This window comes from Borostomias antarcticus (assembly GCF_949987555.1).
Source record: "Borostomias antarcticus genome assembly, chromosome: 21".
In the NCBI taxonomy this organism is placed as follows: Eukaryota; Metazoa; Chordata; class Actinopteri; order Stomiiformes; family Stomiidae; genus Borostomias; species Borostomias antarcticus.
The window spans coordinates 15745042-15767689 of NC_140254.1; the positions used below are offsets into that span (position 1 = coordinate 15745042).

The 22648-nt window shown below is 46.6% G+C and overlaps 3 protein-coding genes across 5 annotated transcripts; 2 read left to right on the forward strand and 1 right to left on the reverse strand.

The window, feature by feature from the left end:
• Nucleotides 1–1112: 1112 nt before the first annotated feature.
• On the forward strand, nt 1113–4518 carry LOC311323506 (1-phosphatidylinositol phosphodiesterase). The gene is made up of 4 exons (XM_084455747.1): nt 1113–1217; nt 2113–2209; nt 3090–3660; nt 3996–4518. The coding sequence occupies exons 2-4, from the start codon at nt 2124–2126 to the stop codon at nt 4260–4262; spliced, it is 924 nt and encodes a 307-aa protein (XP_084311873.1). The 5' UTR covers nt 1113–1217; nt 2113–2123; the 3' UTR covers nt 4263–4518.
• Nucleotides 4519–4736: 218 nt separating this feature from the next.
• Nucleotides 4737–13689, reverse strand: pold4 (DNA polymerase delta 4, accessory subunit). 3 transcript variants are annotated; one of them, XM_084455437.1, is made up of 6 exons: nt 13612–13687; nt 11757–11812; nt 11230–11333; nt 10989–11078; nt 10733–10844; nt 4737–4880 (listed from the first exon to the last, which is right to left on the reverse strand). In XM_084455437.1, the coding sequence occupies exons 3-6, from the start codon at nt 11324–11326 to the stop codon at nt 4856–4858; spliced, it is 324 nt and encodes a 107-aa protein (XP_084311563.1). In that variant the 5' UTR covers nt 11327–11333; nt 11757–11812; nt 13612–13687; the 3' UTR covers nt 4737–4855. The 3 variants fall into 3 exon arrangements, with proteins under 3 accessions (XP_084311563.1, XP_084311564.1, XP_084311562.1); XM_084455438.1 differs by lacking the exon at nt 11757–11812 and having other exon boundaries at nt 13612–13689; XM_084455436.1 differs by lacking the exon at nt 13612–13687 and having other exon boundaries at nt 11757–11982.
• Nucleotides 13539–22362, forward strand: LOC311323241 (digestive cysteine proteinase 1). Its single transcript, XM_084455435.1, has 11 exons — nt 13539–13683; nt 14250–14309; nt 15468–15560; nt 16906–17078; nt 17239–17491; nt 18633–18828; nt 18919–19112; nt 19263–19354; nt 20076–20237; nt 20387–20576; nt 21366–22362. The coding sequence occupies exons 1-11, from the start codon at nt 13638–13640 to the stop codon at nt 21551–21553; spliced, it is 1647 nt and encodes a 548-aa protein (XP_084311561.1). The 5' UTR covers nt 13539–13637; the 3' UTR covers nt 21554–22362.
• Nucleotides 22363–22648: the final 286 nt, after the last annotated feature.

Sequence of the window (22648 nt, forward strand, 5' to 3'; positions counted from 1 at the left end):
ACATGCCCTGTTTCAACCAGCTATACGCCCATCAGCGTGGGTGGATGGTATTTATGTACTGGAGGAATGAGTTTAACCAGCAACTCGCTACCTATTCAAGGACTCACGAGAACTTTCCCTCAATTAGACCCAAGCACCAGCAATGTCAGAAGTCAATGAGTGCACATCAGCTTCTAGAGAAATGCAGCAGGATCCAAGACAACTTCACTGTCTCCTCAAGTCTCCCCTACTAGACTTCTCTGTGTAACAATGTAGCACCTCTTATGTATTTTTTGCACAGGCATCCTAGGTTACCTACAGGTATATAATGTTTATTGTATTGCACTTGTGTAGATTTTTGTATATCTTGTACAATCTTTTTGTATATTTTGTGTAGGCCTACGTATTATAGGCTACATTTGTATTAGTCCCTGATTGTGTCTCTTTTTGGTGTCTTTACTGCTGTAACACAATTTCCCCTTGGGGATCAATAAAGTACCAATCAATCAATCAATCAATCAATCAATGTCCGAAGTCTGCAGTAACTATCTATCTATCTATCTATCTATCTATCTATCTATCATCTACATATCACACCTGCAAAACATTTGATAGTTGGACTATTTTGTCAGATGGAGGCAATGATTGATCTGCATGCTCATTACTGTATATAAAAATACATTTGTAAAGCAAATTGATTCAGGCAACACTGTTATTGAGTCTTGCAGCTTTAGTTAGATCTAATTAAAAATCCTAAAATGGCATGGTCAATTCTAGTCAAGGTCAAAGTTTAGTGAGATAGATGTGTGACATTCACTCAATGATATGATGCGTCAATATGAAAACATCAGTCTCCCCTGCTCATGAAAACATTAGTTTTGAAAGTTAGTTCATGTAATTTTCTTTATCAGTATCTCTAACCTTTATCAATGTTCTTATGCTGTCACATGGGCGTGCACTGGACATTTGTACATATCACATGAGCATTGTACATTTCATTGTACATGGTGCATGTGTGTGCCAACAGAAACAGTGGCGTGTCAGTTCGCCCCCCCGCGCTCTGACGCTGACCCCCCCAGCTGTCCATGGGATCTGCTACATCAACATGTCTGCTTTTTACCGCAGATTAGCTCGCTCACTCAGTCAGTCAGCCTCTGTGTCCTCTCTCCTCCTGTCCCTCTCTCTCTTCCTTTCTCAGCAGGGCTGTCAGGCTGAAGACTCTGTCCTTTTGGTATCAGGTAACTACATGTAGATCATTAGCCATTACTCCTGTTATTACTGGAATGAAGGTGGTGTAGCCTTGTGATTTTGGCTTTCATTGGGATCAGAGAGGTTAAGCCTGACAGAAATTCCTCACAGGGGTGAATTGAGTTCACATGCAGTACATCCATAGCCTGAATGTTGACCTAATTGTTCACACTTTTTTATTGGGTGAACCAGATGTATGTGGCTTTTGTGCATGTTGTGGATGTTGATTCTACAACTTTGGTCCAGGAGTTGCTTATTGTAAATTCTTTAATACTGTAGGAGCCTAAATTGTGGTATAATATCTTCCACAAAAAGATGCTGTTACAGTGACAATCATCAATGACATTTGTAAATAGCAATAAAAGTATCTTGACTGGCATTGTGTGGTTGGCAAAATAAATTATATTCTTGCCTCTTGTGTAATTTTAGACCGTCAACATAGTTATCAGTGCCGTATGTTTACTTTCCAGGAAGACCCACATTGGTGGGAAAGTTACTATTTACCACCTGTATCAACAGGCTACTTCCCTCCAGATAACTGGACAGAGCAGGAACAGGTGTGCTTCTTGTAGAAGCAGAGCCATGGCGATAGCATATAGCTTTATCACCCCAAATGACCTTTCTCAAATTAACTGAATATCTTGTAGGATCTAAATATCATATTTATCTAGATTTGGTCAAATTATTTGACAAATTATTTTCTACAGTATATCTTACAGTATTTCTGTAAATATTTTGCTTGTGTTTTCTGCTCTTTCATGATGTCCAGTGTGGGCCTGTGGATGGACTGTGCCCTTCATCTGAAAGCAGTGATGCAGTACACATCTTCATCTGTTTATCTGTGCATACACGGCTGATCTGTCTGTGCTCTTACTCTACATCCAGATCCTGTTCTGATGACTGGGAAACCGGACGTGGCGAGTCCCACAGGAGCCCACTTGAAAATGGGGAAGATGTTTATGGAGCTGATGGTCTTAGTGGGGTGAGTTCTTCTTTTTCATTGTTTGGGTTAGTTGGTGCGGTCTTCTCCTCTCAGGCTCGGGGCCGAGGGGCTATCCTTTTACCACCCTGAGCCTGGGTGAGGGGGTCGCCCGGGTTATATATACGGGCACACCTATATATCCGGACACAGGCCACGCATTCCGTTGGGTGTCCGATATATTGGGCACACTCGCACGCCGTGGCACAGGATGCCAAGCCCCATCCAATGAGCGGAAGCGTCCAACGCCGGTCCGGAGGCGGTTAAGCCTCACCCACGCCGGTCTGGGTAAGTCCATCCCGGTAGGGGAAGGACCGGTGGCCGGGATGAAATCACAGAGTCTGGAGGTGTTCGCCTCCCACTCCGCATGCTAGGTGTAGTCCGCCAATCCTGCCTCACTGATGTTAAGATCTCTGCATTGCTGCAGGAGATCCCGTGCTGCAGGCATAAAAGGGTGTCTCGACTTGACACGCCAGGGAGGCTCCGCTGTTGCAGTGAGCCTGTCCTGGAGCAGGTGTTTAGGCTCCACGGCCCAGCAGGCGAGACGTGCTGTGGTTCCTCTGTGGCGGAGGCAAGCGGGCTGGATGCCTGCAAGGATGGGAAGGTTGTCCACAGGAGTGGGATGCAGGCATCCTGTCACGATGCGCAAGGCTTCGTTGATGAGCACTGGGCAATATTCACTGGTTGAGTAGACCAGGGCTAGGGCTGCCGTACACAATGTTTTTGCGCTGGCGCCCCAGTCTAATCGAACCAGTCGCCTCATCAATGTCACACGAGCTTGCGCATGAGTGAGTTCATACAGGTAAAAACAAAGTAGTTGATTGGCCAGCAGTATGATGCACCATACTTGATACTGACCACGCATCACGGCCATAATCCATAGGGTCATCGGCACGGCTGGCAGTGCCATTCAGAGGCCCGACTACGATGACACGGCCACCCCGGAGTTCCTGAACACGTCCTGGATGGCGGGCATACCCGACAGCCGACCCCTCTCCGAGATCACCGTCCCCGGGACCCACAACACCATGGCGCTGTACGGCGGCGCCCTGGCCGAGTGCCAGTCCTGGAGCCTTGCCTCCCAGCTCCGGGCCGGGGTCCGCTTCCTGGACATCCGCGTGCGCCACGTCCGCGGGAACCTCACCATCCACCACGGTGTGTCCTACCAGCGTGCGCACTTCGGCCACGTGCTGGAGGGCGTGGTGGGCTTCCTGCGCGAGCACCCCAGCGAGGCCGTGCTGATGCGCCTGAAGGAGGAGCTGAGCGAGACATGGGACATCTACGGGGCGGTGGTGAGCTACATCCACCGCTATGCCCACTGGGACCTGCTGTGGCACAGCCGGCTCACCCCCACGCTGGGCCAGGCCCGCGGGAAGATCATCATCCTGCAGGACTTCGCCGGGCCGGACCTGGGGATGCGATACAGCTCCCTGGACATCGCAGATGACTGGAAGGTAAGGAGGGAGGGGGGTGGGGGGGGTGGTTCTATTTGCAGCAGTTGGGACTATTGGGTTGCAAAATTATATATTAGGCCTATAGGCCTATTCACAAACTTGATAAATGAACGGGAATAAACTAGAAATGTATGGGAATTCACGGGAATAAACAGGAAATAACTGTTTCTCATTCTGTTTTCCAGTTTATTCCCGTAACCCCATGAATCCAGATAAATCCCTTCAATTCCCATGGGAAGTTTGTGAATACTACCGAAATGTTGCAACCCCTAGTTGGGAGCCACAGATTTTAACGGCGACTTCAGTAAGTCTCGATGCTCGTCGTGTGTCGTCAGGTCCCCACCCTCCTGCACGTGGCTGAGAAGTGGCAAAATGTCCACGAGCACCTGGAGGCGGCCGTCGTCGGAAACCAGGCCAGCATCTTCCTCACCTTCGGTAGTGGAGCTGGTGTCTTCGCCTATCCCAACGCCATTGCTCAGCGCATCAACGCCCGTCTGTACGACTACCTAACGGCACGGGTGGGGCAGAACCTGCGCTTTGGGATCATCACCGTAGACTTCCCGGCTGCCCCTCTCCTTCAGATGATCATCGACTTCAACTGAGAGGCCTCGGAGGTCTCACACTCCATTGCTGACGTCGGGTGTGGATGCATTGTGCTTCGTCCAGTGCCATCAAATGACATGTTTAATTGATCTGAATTAATCCGATAACTTCATGATTTAAATGATTGTATAATAACGGTTAGACGGTGACATTTATGAAACATGGACCTCTTGGGGGTCAGAGTTGTCCATCTTATTTCGGCCACCACAATGCCACAATGAACTGAGTATCGCCTGTGGTTGGACACGCAATTTGCCTCCTGTAAAATATTTGGAAATCTAAATAAATCACGAAATCTCTGCAAACAAAAAGTACTGTACTGTGTTCTATGTGATTTTTACTGTATGTTCCTCTGGCAAGAATTGATTCACTGAGGTAATGGCACCAGGGATGACCTGGAGGTAGCAGGCAACGGGAATATGTGTGTAAGTGTGTGTGTGTGTGTTGGGAGTGACAAAGCAAGCAATTCCAACAAGAGTCAAGTGTTTTAATAAAAACTTAGTGTCTCAAAACTGAGTGACAACAGCAGTCAACATGAACTTTGGACAATCATCTCATTCCCTCTTCTTCCGTCTTCTCTCTTGAACGCTCCTCACAAGGGGTAGTCCCTCCACAGGCTGCAAGACGAGAGACACAATATGATACTTTTGTGAAAAAGACAAAATACTTACGTCAGTGATAGGTTATTTAGAGTGTACACAATAAGAGTAACAGCTAAGCTCCAGATGTATTTATACGTAAAGCCCTGCAATTTCTTATTTTAATTTTGGATTTGGATCATCTCTTTTTTGCCAAATGTATAGATGTTCTACAGTGAAGCAGAGTGAATGAGTGAGTGAGTGAGTGAGTGAGTGAGTGAGTGAGTGAGTGAGTGTGTGTGTGTGTGTGTGTGTGCATGCGTGTGCCCTTCTTTCAATGCTAGCTGACGTAGACCGGATGCCGCATTTGTGCGTATATACCTTTAAGACCGGATGCAACGCATGCGCGTTTCTCCCATTCGGCCGGATGAGACGTTCATGTCACTTTAGACCCCAGGATTCGAAATCTAAAGTGAAGGCCTATTGAACCGCGCCATCTTGGCTAGATTTGTAGTCATTTTGCTATTTCCGGTGACTTTTGTACTTGCGCAGTTGAGCTTTTCTGTCCGACGCGCGTCCACGCACGTTCCCGGCTCTCCCCGCTTTGATTTAGCAATGAAAACCGGCTTGCATATTAACCTGTTTTTGTCAAATATATCCATTTGAGATTTTTTTTTTCATCCAGGCATCTTAGTTTTAACAGGTTAAATATAACTGAAGATGTTTTGTTTGCTAGTAGATGGTATTCATTCCGTTCGCGATAACGTTATTGCAGCCAGGCTAAATTCCTCCAGGGAGCCAGTGACCGGCGAGTTGAAGAGCTTCACTCCCCGCCAGCAGGAGCTTTGGCCGCGGCTACCGCATCTCGGATAACCCGCTGAGTTCGTGGCTGCTATTTCACACTCGCCCTTGATCAATCCCAATACCGATGCATGGTAATAATGAATCAATCGTTCAGATCGGCAGTGCTGCATGCATGTTACAACATCATTGTTAGCTTTATTAACATAACCATAGCCTACATTTATCTCTCTAACGTTAGGCTATCCATCTTACACCAGTCGGCCATTCGATAGTTGACCGTGGACGTGGACGCGCGTAGGACAGAAGCACAACTGCGCAAGTACAAAAGTCACCGGAAATGGTCAAATGACTACAAATTTGCCAAGATGGCGCGGTTCAATAGGGCTTCATTGTTGATAGCGGTCAGTGAATGGAGTGGCTGTATCCAGTTCTATTAATACATCCATGCTTTAGACGCTGTTATCTTTTTAAAGGCATGTGATCAATGAAATGCACTGTGATTGGTTAAAATACACGTGGGGCATGCAAAATAAAGTGTTTGGGGATTTTTTTTAAGACACATGACCAATTTATTGCAACATGATTCGCTGAAGTACACGAGGTGAATGTTTTGAGAGAAAAAAAAATAGTTGCGATCATGGCTGACCCAAGTGATGGTAGCGATTTTGAACTAGATGCCAGCACATATGAAAATGATGATTCAGAGGAGCATGTGCCTACTGATCCGATAGATAGAGCACAGTGGATGGGAGGGCGGTTTCAGGAGGAGGAAGAGGGGGATTATGGAGAGTTTGTTGGGTTCCAGGACGAATGGAAAACAGATGATTTTCACCCGCGTCCAAAGCTACCATATACTCGCAAGCCGGGCGCAAAGGTAGATATACCTGAGGATGCGACACCGCTACAGGTGTTCATGCTTATTTTCACGGAAGAGCTGTGGGTGCGAATGGTGACTGAAACGAATAGATATGCCGAACAAAGTAGGATCCGAACTCCATCAAGCAGCAAGTGGATCCCTGTCTCAGTGACAGAGATGAAGACGTTCATCGGGCTCTGCATCGCCATGGGTCTTCTCCAGCTTCCCGCACGGAGAGATTTTTGGCGACAGAAGAAGTGGCTATTTCAGACCACTTTCCCCAAAGCCATGACAAGGGACCGATTTGCCATCATCTGGAGGTAATAATAATAATAACAACAATGATTGATGATGATAATAATGTCTCATGATGATGATGACAAACAAACTTTCTTATGATGATTGATGATAATAATGTTTGGTCATAATTGATAATACCAAAAGTAATAATAATGTCCTATCATGATTGCTAATAATAATACCTGATCAAGATGACTGATAATAATAACAATAAATAATAAATAGTAATTCATTATAATAAATAGTAATAATATGCCTAAGGTCTTATGACAGCTACTAAGAATAATGCCTGATGATGATGATTGATAATAACATAAAAAATATAAAATGTACAAATGTATAAGCTTTCATCCACCTTCCCATGTGCATTTTCAGATATCTCCATCTACAAGACAACCAATCAGATGTGGACCACTCAGACAAGTTGTGGAATCTGAGGTGGTATCTGGACTTCCTCACCACCAGATTCCAGGCACTTTATGAGGTGGACAGCGTTGTGACGGTGGATGAGAGTATGGTGAAGTACAAAGGAAGACTCGGCTTCCGTCAGTACATGCCTCTCAAGCCAACCAAATGGGGAGTGAAGGTGTGGGTGATGGCCGAGAGCAGCACTGGATATGTCACCAACTTCCAGGTGGGTGAAATATTTGGGTGCAATATCCATGTACACGGGTGTACTACCGTCCACATCTGACAAAGGTTTTTGTAAATAACTGTAAATATTACTGTGAAAGTTGATATCTCTCTCTCTCTATTCGTCCGTCTGTCTGTCTATCTATCAGGTGTACACAGGGCGTGAGGGCACAACAGAGAAAGGCCTTGCTCACCGGGTAGTAATGGATCTGGCCACACCCTACTTTGGGTCTCAGTTGTCCATTTTTATGGACAACTTCTACACAGGTGTGGAGCTGCTTCAAGACCTCAAGGGCCATGGAATAGATGCGTGCGGCACTGTGCGTGCCAACCGCAAGGGCCTCCCCCAAAACAAGTCCCTAACAAAGCAAGCTGGCTTGAGGAAGCACGAGTACAAGGTGGCCCAGAAGGATGACCTGACCTTCTGTGTCTGGCAGGACACCAAGGTGGTCATGGTCCTCTCCAACTTTCACGATCCGACTGCTAAAGGGTCTGTGAAGAGGAGGGGCCGAGGAGAGGAGAGCCAAACTGTGGTTGAGGTGCCAGAAAGCCTTTCGCAGTATCAGAAGCATATGAAAGGTACATATGTATGTTGTGATGACCTGGTTGCTGTTTTGCAATGTCCTGTCCTGTCTCTGCACCTTGTATACAGTATGTATATGTGTCTGTGTTTTTTGCATAATATGTCAAGACAAATTCCTTGTTCTGAGTTTTGTCTACAAGGCAGTAAATATAATTCTGATTCTTTTGATTCTGAAAGGTGTAGATCTGCTGGACCAGATGGTGGGATACTACCAGTTCCAGCACCGATCCAAGAAGTGGTGGAGGAGGCTCTTCTACTTCTTCCTGGGCGTGGGATGCTACAATGCATTTGTGGTTGCAAGGTCTGCTGGAGGAGCCACGTTCAAATACAAGAGCACTGGCTACAAAGACTGGCTTGAGGACCTGGCAGAGGAACTGGTCACTCCTGTGACAGCGAGGAGTGCACCGCAGGTCTCCTCAGGCCCGACGGGAGCCTCAGCGGTGCACGACCTGGACAGGATCTTCGACAAAAGAAAGACCTGCCGAGAGTGTGCCCTGTCACGGTATGGCACTGATGAACGTGCCCAGGCCACAGTCTATGGCTGCAAACAGTGCAACGAGCCTTTGCACATTCACTGCTTTGGCAAGCACGTCCGTCGCCACCAGTGAACCACCAGTCTCCTGAGTCCCCCCCACCCCTCTCTTCTCCCACCTTGTTTTATTATTTCACACTTGTCTCTTTTGTTACACTGCCACTTGTTTTGATAATTGAGAAATGTGTACAGATTTATATTTTTGTCATTTTATTTTTGATTTTTTAAATTATTTTAATGTTGTTTTAATGTTTACTGATTTAAAAAAAAAAAAAATGGTGGTGATGATTAGAGCAAAGTGAAAATGTTTGAATAAAGGCCAAGGGGGTAAGCTTTCAAATGGTTTTTATTTTATGTTTCTAGGTGCTATAGAGGCTGAGATATGAAGGTTTTAGTGGACGTTGACCATTTTGTCAGGTTTTTCTAGAAAACCCTCAGGTTTTAAGAGGTTATTTACACAAATAGCTTAGGTTTTTAAAGACGTTTTTAGCAGGCGTTTTAGGTCTAAATGGGTTAAAACAAACTGTATTCAAATAACTTCCTCAATATATACTGCAGCATGAACGTCATTTAACGTCAAGGCGTAGGTGTCTGCTTGGTCACTGATGTGTTCGTTTTCAGTTTTGTGCTAGTAACAGCTTGTTATTAAGAAAGGAAAACAAGGAATGACTGAAAAATGTTGGTGCCACGGAGAGAGGCAGTCTTCTATGCTCCATTCGGGACCAAAGCCTGTTCTCAATGTGTTTACTGTGACCTCACGCCAGCGTTTCAGCTACTCTACAGTTATTTTGCCATTGGTCCTCTTTGCCCCAAAATTAGTGTTACTTTCTCTTTTCTTCCTTTGTCCTGAATATTTTTGTTAAGGGTAGGAAGGTGGGTGGGGTGTTTGTACATGTTTAATGTATGTTAATGTTCAATGTAATGTAAAAATTCAAAATTCAATAAATATAATGTAGTGGAAGTTAAACAACGCCAGCTCCAATGGCTAGGACATGTCCTCAGAATGGACCAGGACTGTATTCCTAAAGTAGCCTTGAGTTGGACTCCACCTGCAAAGAGGAAACAAGGGAGGCCAAAAACACCTGGTGAAGAGCTGTGACCTTGGAACTGAAAACAGCTAACCTGACCTAACAACATGCTGCACAGGACAGGACCAGATGGAAGCTGATAGTCACAGATAGTAGGAAGCAGTCAATTAGTACTTTGTTCCTCAAGGAACAAAGATGATTGATTTATTAATTGATTGATTGGTTGATTGGTGGTTGATTGATTTGATTGAGTAAGTAAGTAAGTAAGTAAAAATTAGTGTGTTCTATTAATTGTCCACCCTACTTCTGATTCTGGGATGTTTGTATTCTTATGGTTCCTCGTGCATGCATCAACACGCCCACAGGGCGGCACATAGCTCAGGAGGTAGAGCGGCCGTCTGTGGATCACAAGGTCCCCAGTTCAATCCCAGCTTTCGGAGTGTGCCGAAGTTTCCTTGAGCAAGACACTGAACCCCAAAATCGCTCACGTGTGGCATGGTGGCGTAGTAAATAGTACTGTCACCTCACAGCAAGGTCTCTGGACCTGTGTAGTTTGCATGTTCTCCACGTGCTCGCAAGATTTTCCTCCCCAAGAACCCAATACAAAAAACACGGTGAAGACGGACAGGAGCACTTGGATTGTCCCCCTGGCGTGGCCCATGCCTACTCCTGCCTACTGTCTGCTCCTGTCCGCCCTTGGGGGAAGGACGACGGGATAGGATAAGAGCAAAGAACATTTCATCGGCGGCAGCCTACTGCATGTGTGTGTTCATGTCGCCCATTGCATGCGTGTGTTGGAGTGTCAAAGCCGTATGACGAGTAAAGTCTTCTTCTTCTTCGCTCGCCAGCTGTGAATTCTGTGGATAATGACCTGCTTTATTCACGCATGGGCTCAAACTGGCTCAGTCACATTGTTACTAGGGCACGCTGGCAGGGTAGATTCCGGCGTAAATGATTTGGACGTTCGCGTTCTCACATACAGCTCCTCTGGGTAATTTCTGGTCTTCAGTGTATGAGTGAAAGGGTCTTGAGATATGTTCCATACCATTACGTGAGCTTGTTGTGTGTGTCTTACAGTACCACTGTGTGTAGTCAGGGTCTGTCTGTATGTGTGTATGTGTGTGTGTGTTTGTGCGTGTGTGTGTTGTACAGTACCACTGTGTGTAGTCAGGGTCCTTCTCTCTGCCGAGCAGCAGCGCCTTGATCTCCTCAGGCGGGTTTAACCCATGAAGCGCTGCTCTCTCCCACCTCTGCATACGACTGATACCTGAGAGACGGGGGAGGGAGGGGGGAGAAGGAGAGAAAGAGGGACGTATAGAAGACAAAGAGGGTTCACAGAGCTTGCCCATTGAAGTGTGCATGTATGTGCATGCATACTGTATGTGTGTGTGTGTACATGTGTGTGTGTTACCTGTGCAGGGTCCAAAGAGTGAGTCCACGTCAAACTGTCTCAGTTCCTGCAACTCCTTCTCTTCGACAGTCGGCGGGCGGGGCTCGGTCTCTGATTGGTCAAGGGACAGGAAGGGAGTTCAGATTGACACAGCCAGCCAATCAGTAACAGGAATTAATTCAAAGGAATTCTAAGTCCATGAAAACTCTCAGACTGAAATCATTAGTTCCGATTTAAACATAAAACACACACACACACACACCTGTCTGTGGAGGTGAAGGGGGTCTCTCCTTCTTCTCCCTTCTTTGTCTTTTCTTCACCACCTTGAAGGAGTCGGTGATGAGACGTTTGGTCGTCATGGCTGGCCTGCAGAGAAACAGACGTTTAACTGCATCTCCGAGTTCTCTAGTTCACAAGCACTAATCGGGATATGTTATTTATTGGATTGTTTGTTAATGAAAATACAAAATAGCATTGTGCACTTAAATTACAGTATTTGCCAACACAATGACTCAATTTGAAATAAAACGCAACCCACATAACTCACCCATTTTCAACAGAAGGCTGATGCAAATAGGCCTACTGTACTGACTCGTAACTGGAAGTATTATATGACAAAGCATGGGCAGCTATATTGCACAGAATGTGTGCATGCTACTCGAAATTTACGTTTGCAATTCAATGGACGGAAAAAATAGCCTAGGCTACTTGAGCCGCCGCTACAACGTTTTGCAGAGTCATTTGTCTCAAATGACTCTGCACACACAGGACGATAATAAACTTCCATACCTGTTCAGAGCTCACAAGAATCAGTTCTTCGATAACGTCTTTAAACGAATAGGTCCCTGATGTTCGAGTTCGGGATCAGTCGGTCCCGGTCGGTCCAAAACAATTGAAACGAAATACAAATATACGTATGTGCGAACGTAGTGGCGTCATCGTTGACGCTCCTGTAATTTCCCTAGCAGACCAGCAGAGGGCGGTGTCGACTTCTCATTTACACGGAGCGTCTCAACGCTGTTTCCCTAACTCCCTATCTATTCAATTCAACTCCTGTCTATAAAATGTCCCCTAGGTTCTGTCTAAATTGCACGACGCGTCGCCAGGCTATGCTTTGTTTTGCCAGGTCAGGCAGGCCGGCTATCCTCTGCTACATGACATCTACCCCACTGGCCTCTCACTGAGACCATCCTGATCTACCGAGCTCACACAATCTTTCTGGCCTGCTTCAGGGCCCGGGAGGCGTGCAGGTCCTGGAGGGATGGCAGTTTACAACCGATCACCCTCTCAGCAGAAAGGATGATGCGCTGCAGTCTGTCCTTGTTTTTTTCTGTGGCGGCAGAGGTGATGATGTTGGAGGTGAGGATGGACTCGATGATGGAGTTATAGAAAAGTACCATCATCGCCTCTGGCATGTTGAATTAGGCTACTTCAGCTGCCTCAGGAAATAGTCAAGATGAGAGATCCAAGATTCCAGTGTCAAGCTCAAATTGAGATTCTCTCAGTTGGTAGGTAGGTAGTATCCAATCCAAGAGCCCAGCAACCTTCAATTAGTGAGGCTGGCTAAACTTCAAATTATTAGGGTCTGGAGGTCCCGGTCCTCTAATTCTGGGGTCATAAACAGGGTTGTAATCAGTTAACCCATGTTTTTCCTTGTGTGAGGTGATAGATTGGTGTGTGACAGTGTGTGTGGTGTTGTGGCGCTGCAGCTGACTGGGCTGGAGACCATCAACACCGTCGGTCTCCTGCAGCTGAACCTACTGGGCTGGGGACCATCAACACCGTCGGTCTCCTGCAGCTCCAGTCTGACCTGGGGGAAACCTGGAGGGAGACAGATCTGTCTTCTGTGCCACCACATCAGTTGTACCTCACACTGTGACTGGCAGGATGGAGGTCTGTCTTCTGTGCTACAACATGCTCAACTATCCAAATAAGAGAAGACATGGGAGTTACCAAAAGACGTGTGCTGGAGTGATTCCTACGACTTCCTACTTCCAGCCTGGGTTCTCTTTGACTTGACAGGCTTAAGTTGAGGCAGCAGCCTTCCTCTCTCCTCCTCCTCTTCTCAACCCTGAGCTGGAGGACAGTCTGGGGTTACAGAGGGGGGGCACTGGCTGCTTCTGGTGCTCCACAGTCCTCTTCATCAGACTCTGCTTGGATTTGTACCTCAGTTGTGTTGGTAGATAGAGAGTCTTTCTCTGTTCTCCACAGTTGGGGGGTGGGGGTTAGAAACTCTGGAATGTTCAGAACCACACTGGTGTTGAATTTAGGGTTATCCACATTGACTGGATTGAGAGTTATATCTGCGCGCAGTGAGAAACAGAAACTCGCGAGATCAGGATGTCTTACGAGGCTAGCTGCTGTGGTTAAAATTATGCGAGTCTGTCATAAAATAATTAAACAAAATTGTTCCCAATTGTCCCGATGTCCCCAAAACGAAATCACATGCCACTAAATCACATGGTCAGTCTCCACCCATAGCACTGCCCTCTTCTTTCTGATTGGAGAATATCTTTCCAAGCTTTCTTGGTTGGTCAAGCAAACTGCCAATCATTAACAACACGAGGAACTCATTCGGGTTCTTTACTTTGCATCTGCAGTATACGCGTATGATGAGTGATTTGTGGCAATATCTGACCGCTACCTTGTCTGACTGAACCCATATGAACGATGTGGTGTTGGCAGATTACGGCTGTGTTTTTGTGGACTGCAGTTGGTAAGAGACTTCATCTTCAGGCTATCTTGTTCAAATAAGTTCGGAAATTACATCGACGATGTGTTTTGTGTTTGCATTCGCCGCCTCTGACACAAAGAGACATGGCATAAACATTATTTAATTGAACTGCTTTGTGTTTATGCAGGCCTGGTACTTACAGGTCTCGTGACAGCAGTCAGTCGGGCACCGCGAGAAACGGTGTGCAATAGAGTAGGCCTATGCCAGCTGTTTACCTGCCAATAACGACAACAAGCCAAGGTTTCTATCAAAACAGCGAATGGCATTTTCACGTCGTTCATGTTAATGATAGGCTATCTTAGCATATGTTACAGCCAGAGTTCTGAAGAGTGCGCTATCACTGGTCATTCAAAGGTTGTTTATGATGACCTAGTCGAGCCCAAAGATCAAGACAGTGATGTTTCTTTTCAGAGTGATTGCAACTCTGTGCCAATAGAGGCGGTATGTTGATATGCTGATTGTAGCCTAACTGAACAACCCCACATTTGAGCTGGTTCTTAGTTTGTGTGTGTAAACTCATCGCCTCTCACATTCTCTCTTCTCTGCAGCCACAGAGGGATCAGCGCTCCCCCCAGTTCCAGACTTTGGGGAGACATACCACGTCAAAGGTCAGCAAGCCGCGCTGAAATCAAATCGATTGTCTCAGACACTCTTGCAGGCCCGGTTCTACGAGGGGACATTGCCCCCTCAGTTTACATTTCTGCCCCCTCGCTTTAAATTAGGCTACATCAACATTTTTTTGTAACCTACCGAAATTGCAAGAACCCAAATATTGGCGAGAGATAAGGTCTACAAGTCATCGGTTTCTTGCGCGTGTTGTCTGCCTATTCTGCCCCCTCACTTTAAATTAGGCCTACAGCCCAAACTATTTTATATAGCCAGAGCCATAGCCATATAGCGAGAGGTGAGATCTACCAAATCATTGGTTTCTTGTGCGTTTTGTCTGCTTATTCTGCCCTTAAATTACAGCCCAAAAGATTTTATGTAGCCAACCTATCAGAAAGAAAGTAAGCCGCACACTCTAGGTCTCCTTGAGTATAAATAATTTAATGCACCATGTTGAGCACCTATACGCGTTTCGGCCTGTAGCTTTCGTCAGGTTGGTTACAAAGGGTTAGTAAAGGGTTACTAACCCTTCGAAGGCTATAGGCCGTAACGCGTAGGTGCTCACCATGGTGCATTAAATTATTTATACTCAAGGAGACCTAGCCCTTCTCAGTCCCGTTGTCGCATTACGTTCGCTCATGCCAGACAACAGACCTTTGCCGGTCCATTCACTTTGCCGTCAAAATAAATCGGTGTCGGCCTATTTAGGAGAGACGCTCATATTTACAGGTGTCAGATAAACATGAAACTTCACTTACCTAAGCAAATGGGTGTATTTTAACAAATGCTGGGGTTTGAAGCCTCGGCGCTACCATTAAATAACTTATTGAGACGCGTTCTGTCCGAGTGAAATTATTTTTCCGAGGTAGTTCTTCTGTGGTGGTGGCGGTGCTTTGAAGCTCCCCTATAAAAACCCCTATAAAAGTTATAAAAGTTGAATTGTAGCTTTCTAGATCTCACTCTCAAAGTGCACCAGATTGATGCCTCTAAATTAACACTGTTAAAATTTTTCTTCCGGGGCCCCGGACCCCCCTAGAGGTTGTATGCCCCCTTGCAATTTATGACTGCCGCCTCAGTTTTTTCATCCTGGCGCCGGGCCTGCACTCTTATGTGTGCCTGCGTTGGATTGCGTCCACCATATTGGCTTGTGTTTTCTACAGGAGTGATCTCCCTTCCGTATGCTGAGATAAAGGAACCCATTGAGGCCTGGGTCGACGTGCAGTTGAAGGCCAGCCGCATCGACTACTACCATGGTAACACAACCTACCTAACCTTCGACCTCTGTGGCTGAGGTTGCTGCTCATTAACACTAGGTTTACCACGCCAGTGGGTGTTTAGGTGCTAAATGTAAAATTATTATGTCAGTGTCTATTCAACATTTACACCCTGCCCTAACTTTTCCTAAATATCTGTACTACACGTGTCTACAAGGTCATGATTAAAAAATGTGCATTACAAAAGGAATTAGACATGTTTCTTTTCTGTTTTTATGAAGCTGAAACACCCCCTATAAGCGCAACATCTGTTAATGCTGGTACCCAGTGGTACTCAGGTGTAAATGACCTGGCCTCCCTCCTCCAGCTGAATCAATGCATTTGCACAATGGCCCTTTTAGCCCATTGAGACAATGAATGCGACAGAAAACAAATTCAAACATATTCAAGTAATTTGGAGACTATATTCTGAGCAGAATTACATGAACGACAAGGCTGCTGCCTCAAGATTCAAGATCTGTGTATTAGCCATGTATATAGTTCACACATACAGTACTAGGAATTTGACTAGGGTTTAGGCATAAGCAGCATCACTTCGCACCTCCCTCACTCCGGGGAAGATAACTCGATGCCAGGGGGGCAAATGTTCCACAATAAAACCAAGGAGAGCTGTGTGACCTGCTGGGGATGTTTGTGGGAGCTGCTCACAGAAACTTCTGAAGCTGTGTCGGCTGGTGGCACGAAAGATTGACATGGTGACACTCTGCACTTATTTCTCCATTGCAGATTGTTTCGGAAAACACAATGCTGTCAGACATGTTAGATAGGTGCTTTATTTATCCCAGAGGGGAAATTGTTGTATGAGTGAGAACAATAGTACATTAGGACCTGATGCCGATGAGCGTAGATGCCTTAACGGTTACCGGTATTAAAAAAAGCTCTGCACTTCGTGTTAAATTACAGATATGAAACTGAGCTGTGTCTAGCCCAAGTGACTAAACTGCGTTATCAGCACTTCAAATAAAGAAGTGAAACAAAGCAACATTATGAAGGTTATATTCTTTTGAATCGGGTTACAAACCCACTGCAGTGTGACCTTTTGTACTCTTTTGCGCTGTCGTCATAGTGTACCCTCAGGAATCACGTGTCTGTCACCTTAAAATTAGGTCACCTGTGAAGTTGTGGCGTGTGGTTCCCAATCAAAGGCTTTTCCTGACTGGGAGTTCAGGACTGTTGAAACCAACATGTATGCATGCAGCAGTATGTTAGAACACTGGCTTTTACAGAACCTCCTTAGTCAAGGGCCCCATTACAAATGAACAAGGCTGTGTCTCTTTCTGTCTCTCCATATCGTGTGTGTGTTGTGATTCGTGATGACCAACAGGCCAGGTGTCGACGTATCAGATAGCGGCAGCGCAGCCGTGGGGCGCGGCCTTTAAGATCACTCCTGAGACCACGGAGAAGGAGCTGAACGTGATGAAGTGTTTCCTGGCCAACGGGACCAAGGAGGACCCAGTCACCCCCCAGGGAGTACTGCCTGACCTCCAGGGCTTCCAGGTGAGTGTGTGTGTGTGTGTTTGCCACCTGTGTGTGTGTGTGCTTACTGTGTTTGTGTGTGTGTGTGCTTGCCATGTGTGTGTGTGCTCATGTGTGGGTTGTCCTCACAATGTTTTCCCGTTCACCTGAATGATTGAATTAACCTTTTGTCTGTTGGTAGTTCATTAGGATGGAGTACCTTGGTGGCTCTCTGTGTGAGGTGTGGCAGAACGTGACCACGGTCGGTCACAAGAAGAACACCTACACACTGTGGGTGACGCACCCGGAGGACGGGGGGGCGGAGCCGGCCACGCCCCTGCACTACGAGATGATGGGCTACAACACGCTGCTGGGATCTCACTACGATAAATACCTGGTGGACTACAAGGAATTCAGTACGCATGTGGACCCCAAAGTGTTCTCACTGCCAGAAGGTGGGTAGTACTCTCTCACACACACACACACACACACACACACTTAAATATCTTGTGTTCACATTTGACAAGAAATCCTTGAACCTAGTAGTAGATGCACAAGATTTGAGAATCTCAGCAACATACATTTTCAGTCTCAGTCGGTGGATACAGGAAGCAGCGTCTCCTCCATATATCTGTATGTGGCAACTGCCAATTATCAGACATTGAACAGAATTTTGCCAATGCCTTAGCTTTTGGCTTGGGCATTCCTGCCATCTGCAGGCCCCTCACAACTAGTCTGTGGACATTACCTAGGCTTCCAAATATAAACACCAGCAATTAACATTTGTACCCAAGCTGTACAATAGCATCTTTGACCAGTAGGTTCTTTAAAACCTTGGTACAGAATGCCTCTTCCAGACTGTGGTCGAAGTACACCCTAATTCTAAAATGGTGACTTCTCTACTGTCCTCAACAACAACAAATATAGCTGCAAGCAGCAATATGGAAGCCAAGCATGAAGTGCGACTAGCGCATGAAAGGCAGCAAGTGAAACACGCCATAGCAACATTTGAAACCCTCCCACAATTTAGAAAATTGCCTAGGCGATTGTCTACTTTTGTAGACATTAATCTAGAGATGATGCCCACCAGTTTCGTGCAGATTGGTGAGAATCCCTAGGAGTAGATACATTAAGAGTTTTTCACAAAATCCAAAATGGCAGAAAATCCAATATGGCGAAAAATATCATCATAGGGTGCATTGAACTTGGCTTGAGGCAAGACATCCAAGGGTACCAGAAGACTGTCATGATTGAGTGTGCTGAGTGTGCTAAAATGCACAACTTTTTACCATACGGTGTTATGGGCTGCCACTGACTGCAATGGCGGAAGAAGTGGAATAATAATAAAAGGTACAAACAGAATGGGTGCTTTGCTTCTTGGCCCACAACAACAAGAACATAGCTGTAACATTTGAAATGGCATTATATTCACTATTGCACAGGAACATGGTAGCAGAGACAGGAACATTGTCTTTGAGAGAAAGTGTTACATGCAACTCCCTACTCACTGGCTGTCATACAGTACACAGTCAGATAAAGCACAACATTTAAATCGGTTTCTTATCTCTCTCCTTCTCCCTCCCGGTGTACCTGAAGGGATGGCTTGCGGAGAGTTTCCTGGACCCGGAGTGGAACACCACCTGTTGGCCAATCCAATGAGCGACCTGATCCACACCAACCCCCCAGGCCACGCCCAGCGGCTGTTCTGCCACTTCAAGGACAAGTTCCAGCGTCGCTATAGCGACGAGAAGGAGCACGAGGAGAGGGAGCACGCGTTTGTTCACAACGTCCGGTGAGAGGGACGCAGGAGTTTGGGCTGGGTTCCATTCCAGAAAGGTATATCTCCTACTAGGCGACCTCATTCTCTGTCTCTGTGTCCTAGGTACGTCCACTCTATGAACAGAGCAGGGCTGTCCTTCTCTCTGGCTGTCAACTCTCTGTCTGACCGCTCTGTGTCAGAGTTGGCTCGGATGAGGGGCCGGCAACGAGGAAAGACCCCCAACAGAGGCCTACCCTTCCCCTCCCAGCTCTACGCGGGAGTGCAGGTCCCAGACTCGCTCGACTGGAGGCTCTATGGTGTGTGTGTGTGTGTGTGTCTTCTCTATTTGGACTGTGTATGCAAGTTTAATCTGTTTTTGATATGTTTTTCAACCGACCCTCCGTGTAATGCGGCGTGATGTCTGTCTGTATGTATGTATGTATGTGTGTGTGTGTGTGTGTGCGCAGGCGCCGTCACCCCAGTGAAGGACCAGGCCATCTGTGGGTCCTGCTGGAGCTTTGCCACCACTGGAGCAGTAGAGGGCGCTCTTTTCCTCAAGGTGAGAAGGAGACACCGTGCAAGCTGCCACAGAGATCGAAGACGTTAAGGTTGGCCTCAAAATGAACCAAGCCAGTGGTAAACGCAACTACGGCTCTGTTGACGTCAGTGGGAAAGCTGCAAAAGATCCCACATTCCCATTTTGTGAGGTTGTGAGAGTTTGGGTGTGTGAACGTCACCGTTAATGTTGGTAAGGATCATGTTTTCGGTGGCATCGGTACCGTAAAAACTACTGCAACTATTTTCATGGTGGGGGGGGGGTGTAGCAGGGCCACCTTAGAGCCCATTCAATTTTGGAGCGGATCCAAATTACGGGGCGGGTCCAAGAGCCACCCAAACACAGCTAGCCATTCACCACCATTACATTTTTGGACCAGGATTTTTTTTTTAAACTACCAGATCAATTTTCATGAAACTAGGAAGGATATAGCATGGGCCGACTTAGAGGTTGTTACATTTTGGAGTGGATCCGAACCACGGGGTGGGTCCACGAGCCGCCGAAAATGGCCAGCCGTTGACCTGCATTCACTCTTAAAACCAGGTTTAGGTTTATGCTAAAACTACCAGACTATCCATAGTCTATCAGTATCATCTTCATCGAGAATAGAGGTCCTGAGGTTGGGTGTGAGGACTGGCTGACGAGGAGAGCCGAGGTCAGTCTCTCCTTTCCATTGACTCCCTCTTTCTCTCCCTCTCCCTCTCTCTCCCTCCCTTCCCCTCAGTCTGGCTCTCTGCAGGTGCTGTCCCAGCAGATGCTGGTGGACTGCTCCTGGGGGTTCGGCAACAACGGCTGTGACGGCGGAGAGGAGTGGAGGGGCTACGAGTGGATCATAAAACACGGGGGCATCGCCACCACCGAGGCCTACGGAGCTTACATGGGCATGGTGAGACACACACACACACACACACACACACACACACACACACAGTGCCCTGCATTCACTTCCGGTGTGTGTGCCATCTTTGGAACAGCATGTGTTTAGAGGTTTTATGTCTGCGTGTGTGTGTGGGTGCGTGTGTGTGCTATACCCAGAACGGCCTGTGCCACCTCAACGAGTCTCTGCTGGTGGCGCGCGTGCGCAGCTACACCAACGTGACGTCGGGCGACGGCGAGGCCCTGAGGCTTGCGCTGTTCAAGCACGGCCCCGTGGCGGTCAGCATCGACGCCTCGCACCGCTCCTTCGTCTTCTACAGCCACGGGGTCTACTACGAACCAGCCTGCGGTGAGGCCCCTACGCTCTACCTACACTCTCTGCTCCACCCACCGCTGCTTAGGCCATCCACAAAGCTGTGATTACAGCGGGCTAGTGTCCTAAGATAGTGTCCTAAACTGTGATTACAGCGGGCTAGTGTCCTAAGCTAGTGTCCTAAACTGTGATTACAGCGGGCTAGTGTCCTAAACTAGTGTCCTAAACAGTGATTACAGCGGGCTAGTGTCCTAAGATAGTGTCCTAAACTGTGATTACAGCGGGCTAGTGTCCTAAACTAGTGTCCTAAACAGTGATTACAGTGGGCTAGTGTCCCGCCCCTCAGACATGCTGTAGTAGCAAAACTCAAATCCTGTTCTTTATCCAGCTCTGTATTTACCCCATGTCTTGAGGGACAACAAAAGGTCTCTCTGGTCCCCCAGGGTGTGAACCCCCCCCCCTCCCTCTCTAGTCAGGGCCGTTGATGACTCTTTGGCCCAAGGATCAGATTACAAGAAGGAGGTTCCTGTCCCCTGACCTACGCTTTTAAGTTTCCTATGCCCTGTGATGGGAGTGGTTAACAGATGTTATATAAGGACGTGACAGAGGTCAAGCCTCAAGGTTTTCTGGGGTCTGATGGTGGCAATGCCTTGCCTTCTGTGGTAGAAACTAGTTTCTATTCCGCAGAGATCTTCAATAAAACTGCTCTGATGATTTGAAGAATCAAGGCATTTTCTCTCAGTTCTTAATAGAAGGAATACACATTCTTAATAGAAAGAATACACACACAGACACACAAAAATATGCTTTCTCTGTGTATTCCAGGTAATACCACAAACGACCTGGACCACGCTGTGCTTGCAGTGGGCTACGGCGTCCTGCAGGGGGAGCCCTACTGGCTGGTGAAGAACTCATGGTCCACCTACTGGGGCAATGATGGCTACATCCTCATGTCCACCAAGGACAACAACTGTGGCGTGGCTACGGACGCCACGTACGTCACACTAGCGTAGAGACACACACACACACACACACACACAGAGTATGAATCACCACTGATGCCAGTACAGAGAGAGAAAGTGAATGTGAGAGTGGTCAGGGGAGGAGGTAGGGGTGGTGAGATTGTGAGTGTGATGAGTTGTGAGTCTGGGTGTGTATTGTGAGTGCGATGATCAGTTGTGAGTCTGGGTCGTGGGTGTGTATTGTGAATCAGCTGAAGCAGGCTTTCTCAGACATATGTATGTTTGTTGCTGGTGTCACACACACACACAGTGCAAAGGTTCCTCTGTGGTATAAAATGTCAGTGTTATGCAAACACACACACACACACACACCTGCTTTTGCTTTAGTCATTAGCCATGTTTCCATCACCTTGTCAATCGAATTATGTGAGTATCGCTAAAAATATGAATGCGAATAAAGCCAGTGAACGTGCGTTTCCATCTAGAGCTTTAAATCGGATAAAGCATTTATCACAAAAGCCTTTTATCGAACAAGAGAAAATCTGACGAGATCGACAGTACAAACTTTTTGTCAATTTTCATGACTTTTAATCGGATTTTACTGTTTCCATAAGGCATTTTTAATTCGATATAACTTAATTCGCATAAAATGTGTGGATGGAAACATGGCTATTGTTATGTGAAGCCCATATGCACACTGTTATACCCTGGAATCATCTAGGTTAAATGTGGAATAATAAAGAATGGAATTGTTTTTATAAATGATGCTTTATGTTTCTTTGACATGTCAACATGGTCTTGACATCATACATGCTATGGGCAGTTCTAGCAGTTAAAGGAGAGGGGCTGGTTATTCTCTGTTCCTCTGTGTACAACTACAGAATTCTACATTAGAACTACAAAAAGTCAAGTCACTTTTTTATACTGTAACAGGAGTTGAGCCAACGTGCTTTCCAGGCATTTCAATGCGATACAATAAATTACAACAAATTAACATGAAAACACATGCATCTGTTACTGGTCTCAGACTGAGAATTGGATACAGAATACAGTATAAATTATATGACTTCCTGTAGAAACAGGAGAAAGAAATTAGTCAGGCAACCAGTGCTGCTGTTCAGTTTGGCTTCACTCAGTACAACCATC

Bases quoted from the DNA above. Each gene is read 5' to 3' on its own strand.
- LOC311323506 (XM_084455747.1), top strand. From the start codon at position 2,124: ATGACTGGGAAACCGGACGTGGCGAGTCCCACAGGAGCCCACTTGAAA. The intron at 2,210-3,089 runs GTGAGTTCTTCT...CATAATCCATAG, and splicing joins GAGCTGATGGTCTTAGTGGG to GGTCATCGGCACGGCTGGCA. The intron at 3,661-3,995 runs GTAAGGAGGGAG...GTGTGTCGTCAG, and splicing joins ACATCGCAGATGACTGGAAG to GTCCCCACCCTCCTGCACGT.
- pold4 (XM_084455438.1), bottom strand. From the start codon at position 11,326: ATGACGACCAAACGTCTCATCACCGACTCCTTCAAGGTGGTGAAGAAA. The intron at 11,079-11,229 runs GTGTGTGTGTGT...TTGACCAATCAG, and splicing joins CCCTTCACCTCCACAGACAG to AGACCGAGCCCCGCCCGCCG. The intron at 10,845-10,988 runs GTAACACACACA...CCCGTCTCTCAG, and splicing joins ACTCTTTGGACCCTGCACAG to GTATCAGTCGTATGCAGAGG.
- LOC311323241 (XM_084455435.1), top strand. From the start codon at position 13,638: ATGTGGTGTTGGCAGATTACGGCTGTGTTTTTGTGGACTGCAGTTG. The intron at 14,310-15,467 runs GTCAGCAAGCCG...TGTTTTCTACAG, and splicing joins GGAGACATACCACGTCAAAG to GAGTGATCTCCCTTCCGTAT. The intron at 15,561-16,905 runs GTAACACAACCT...GATGACCAACAG, and splicing joins CCGCATCGACTACTACCATG to GCCAGGTGTCGACGTATCAG.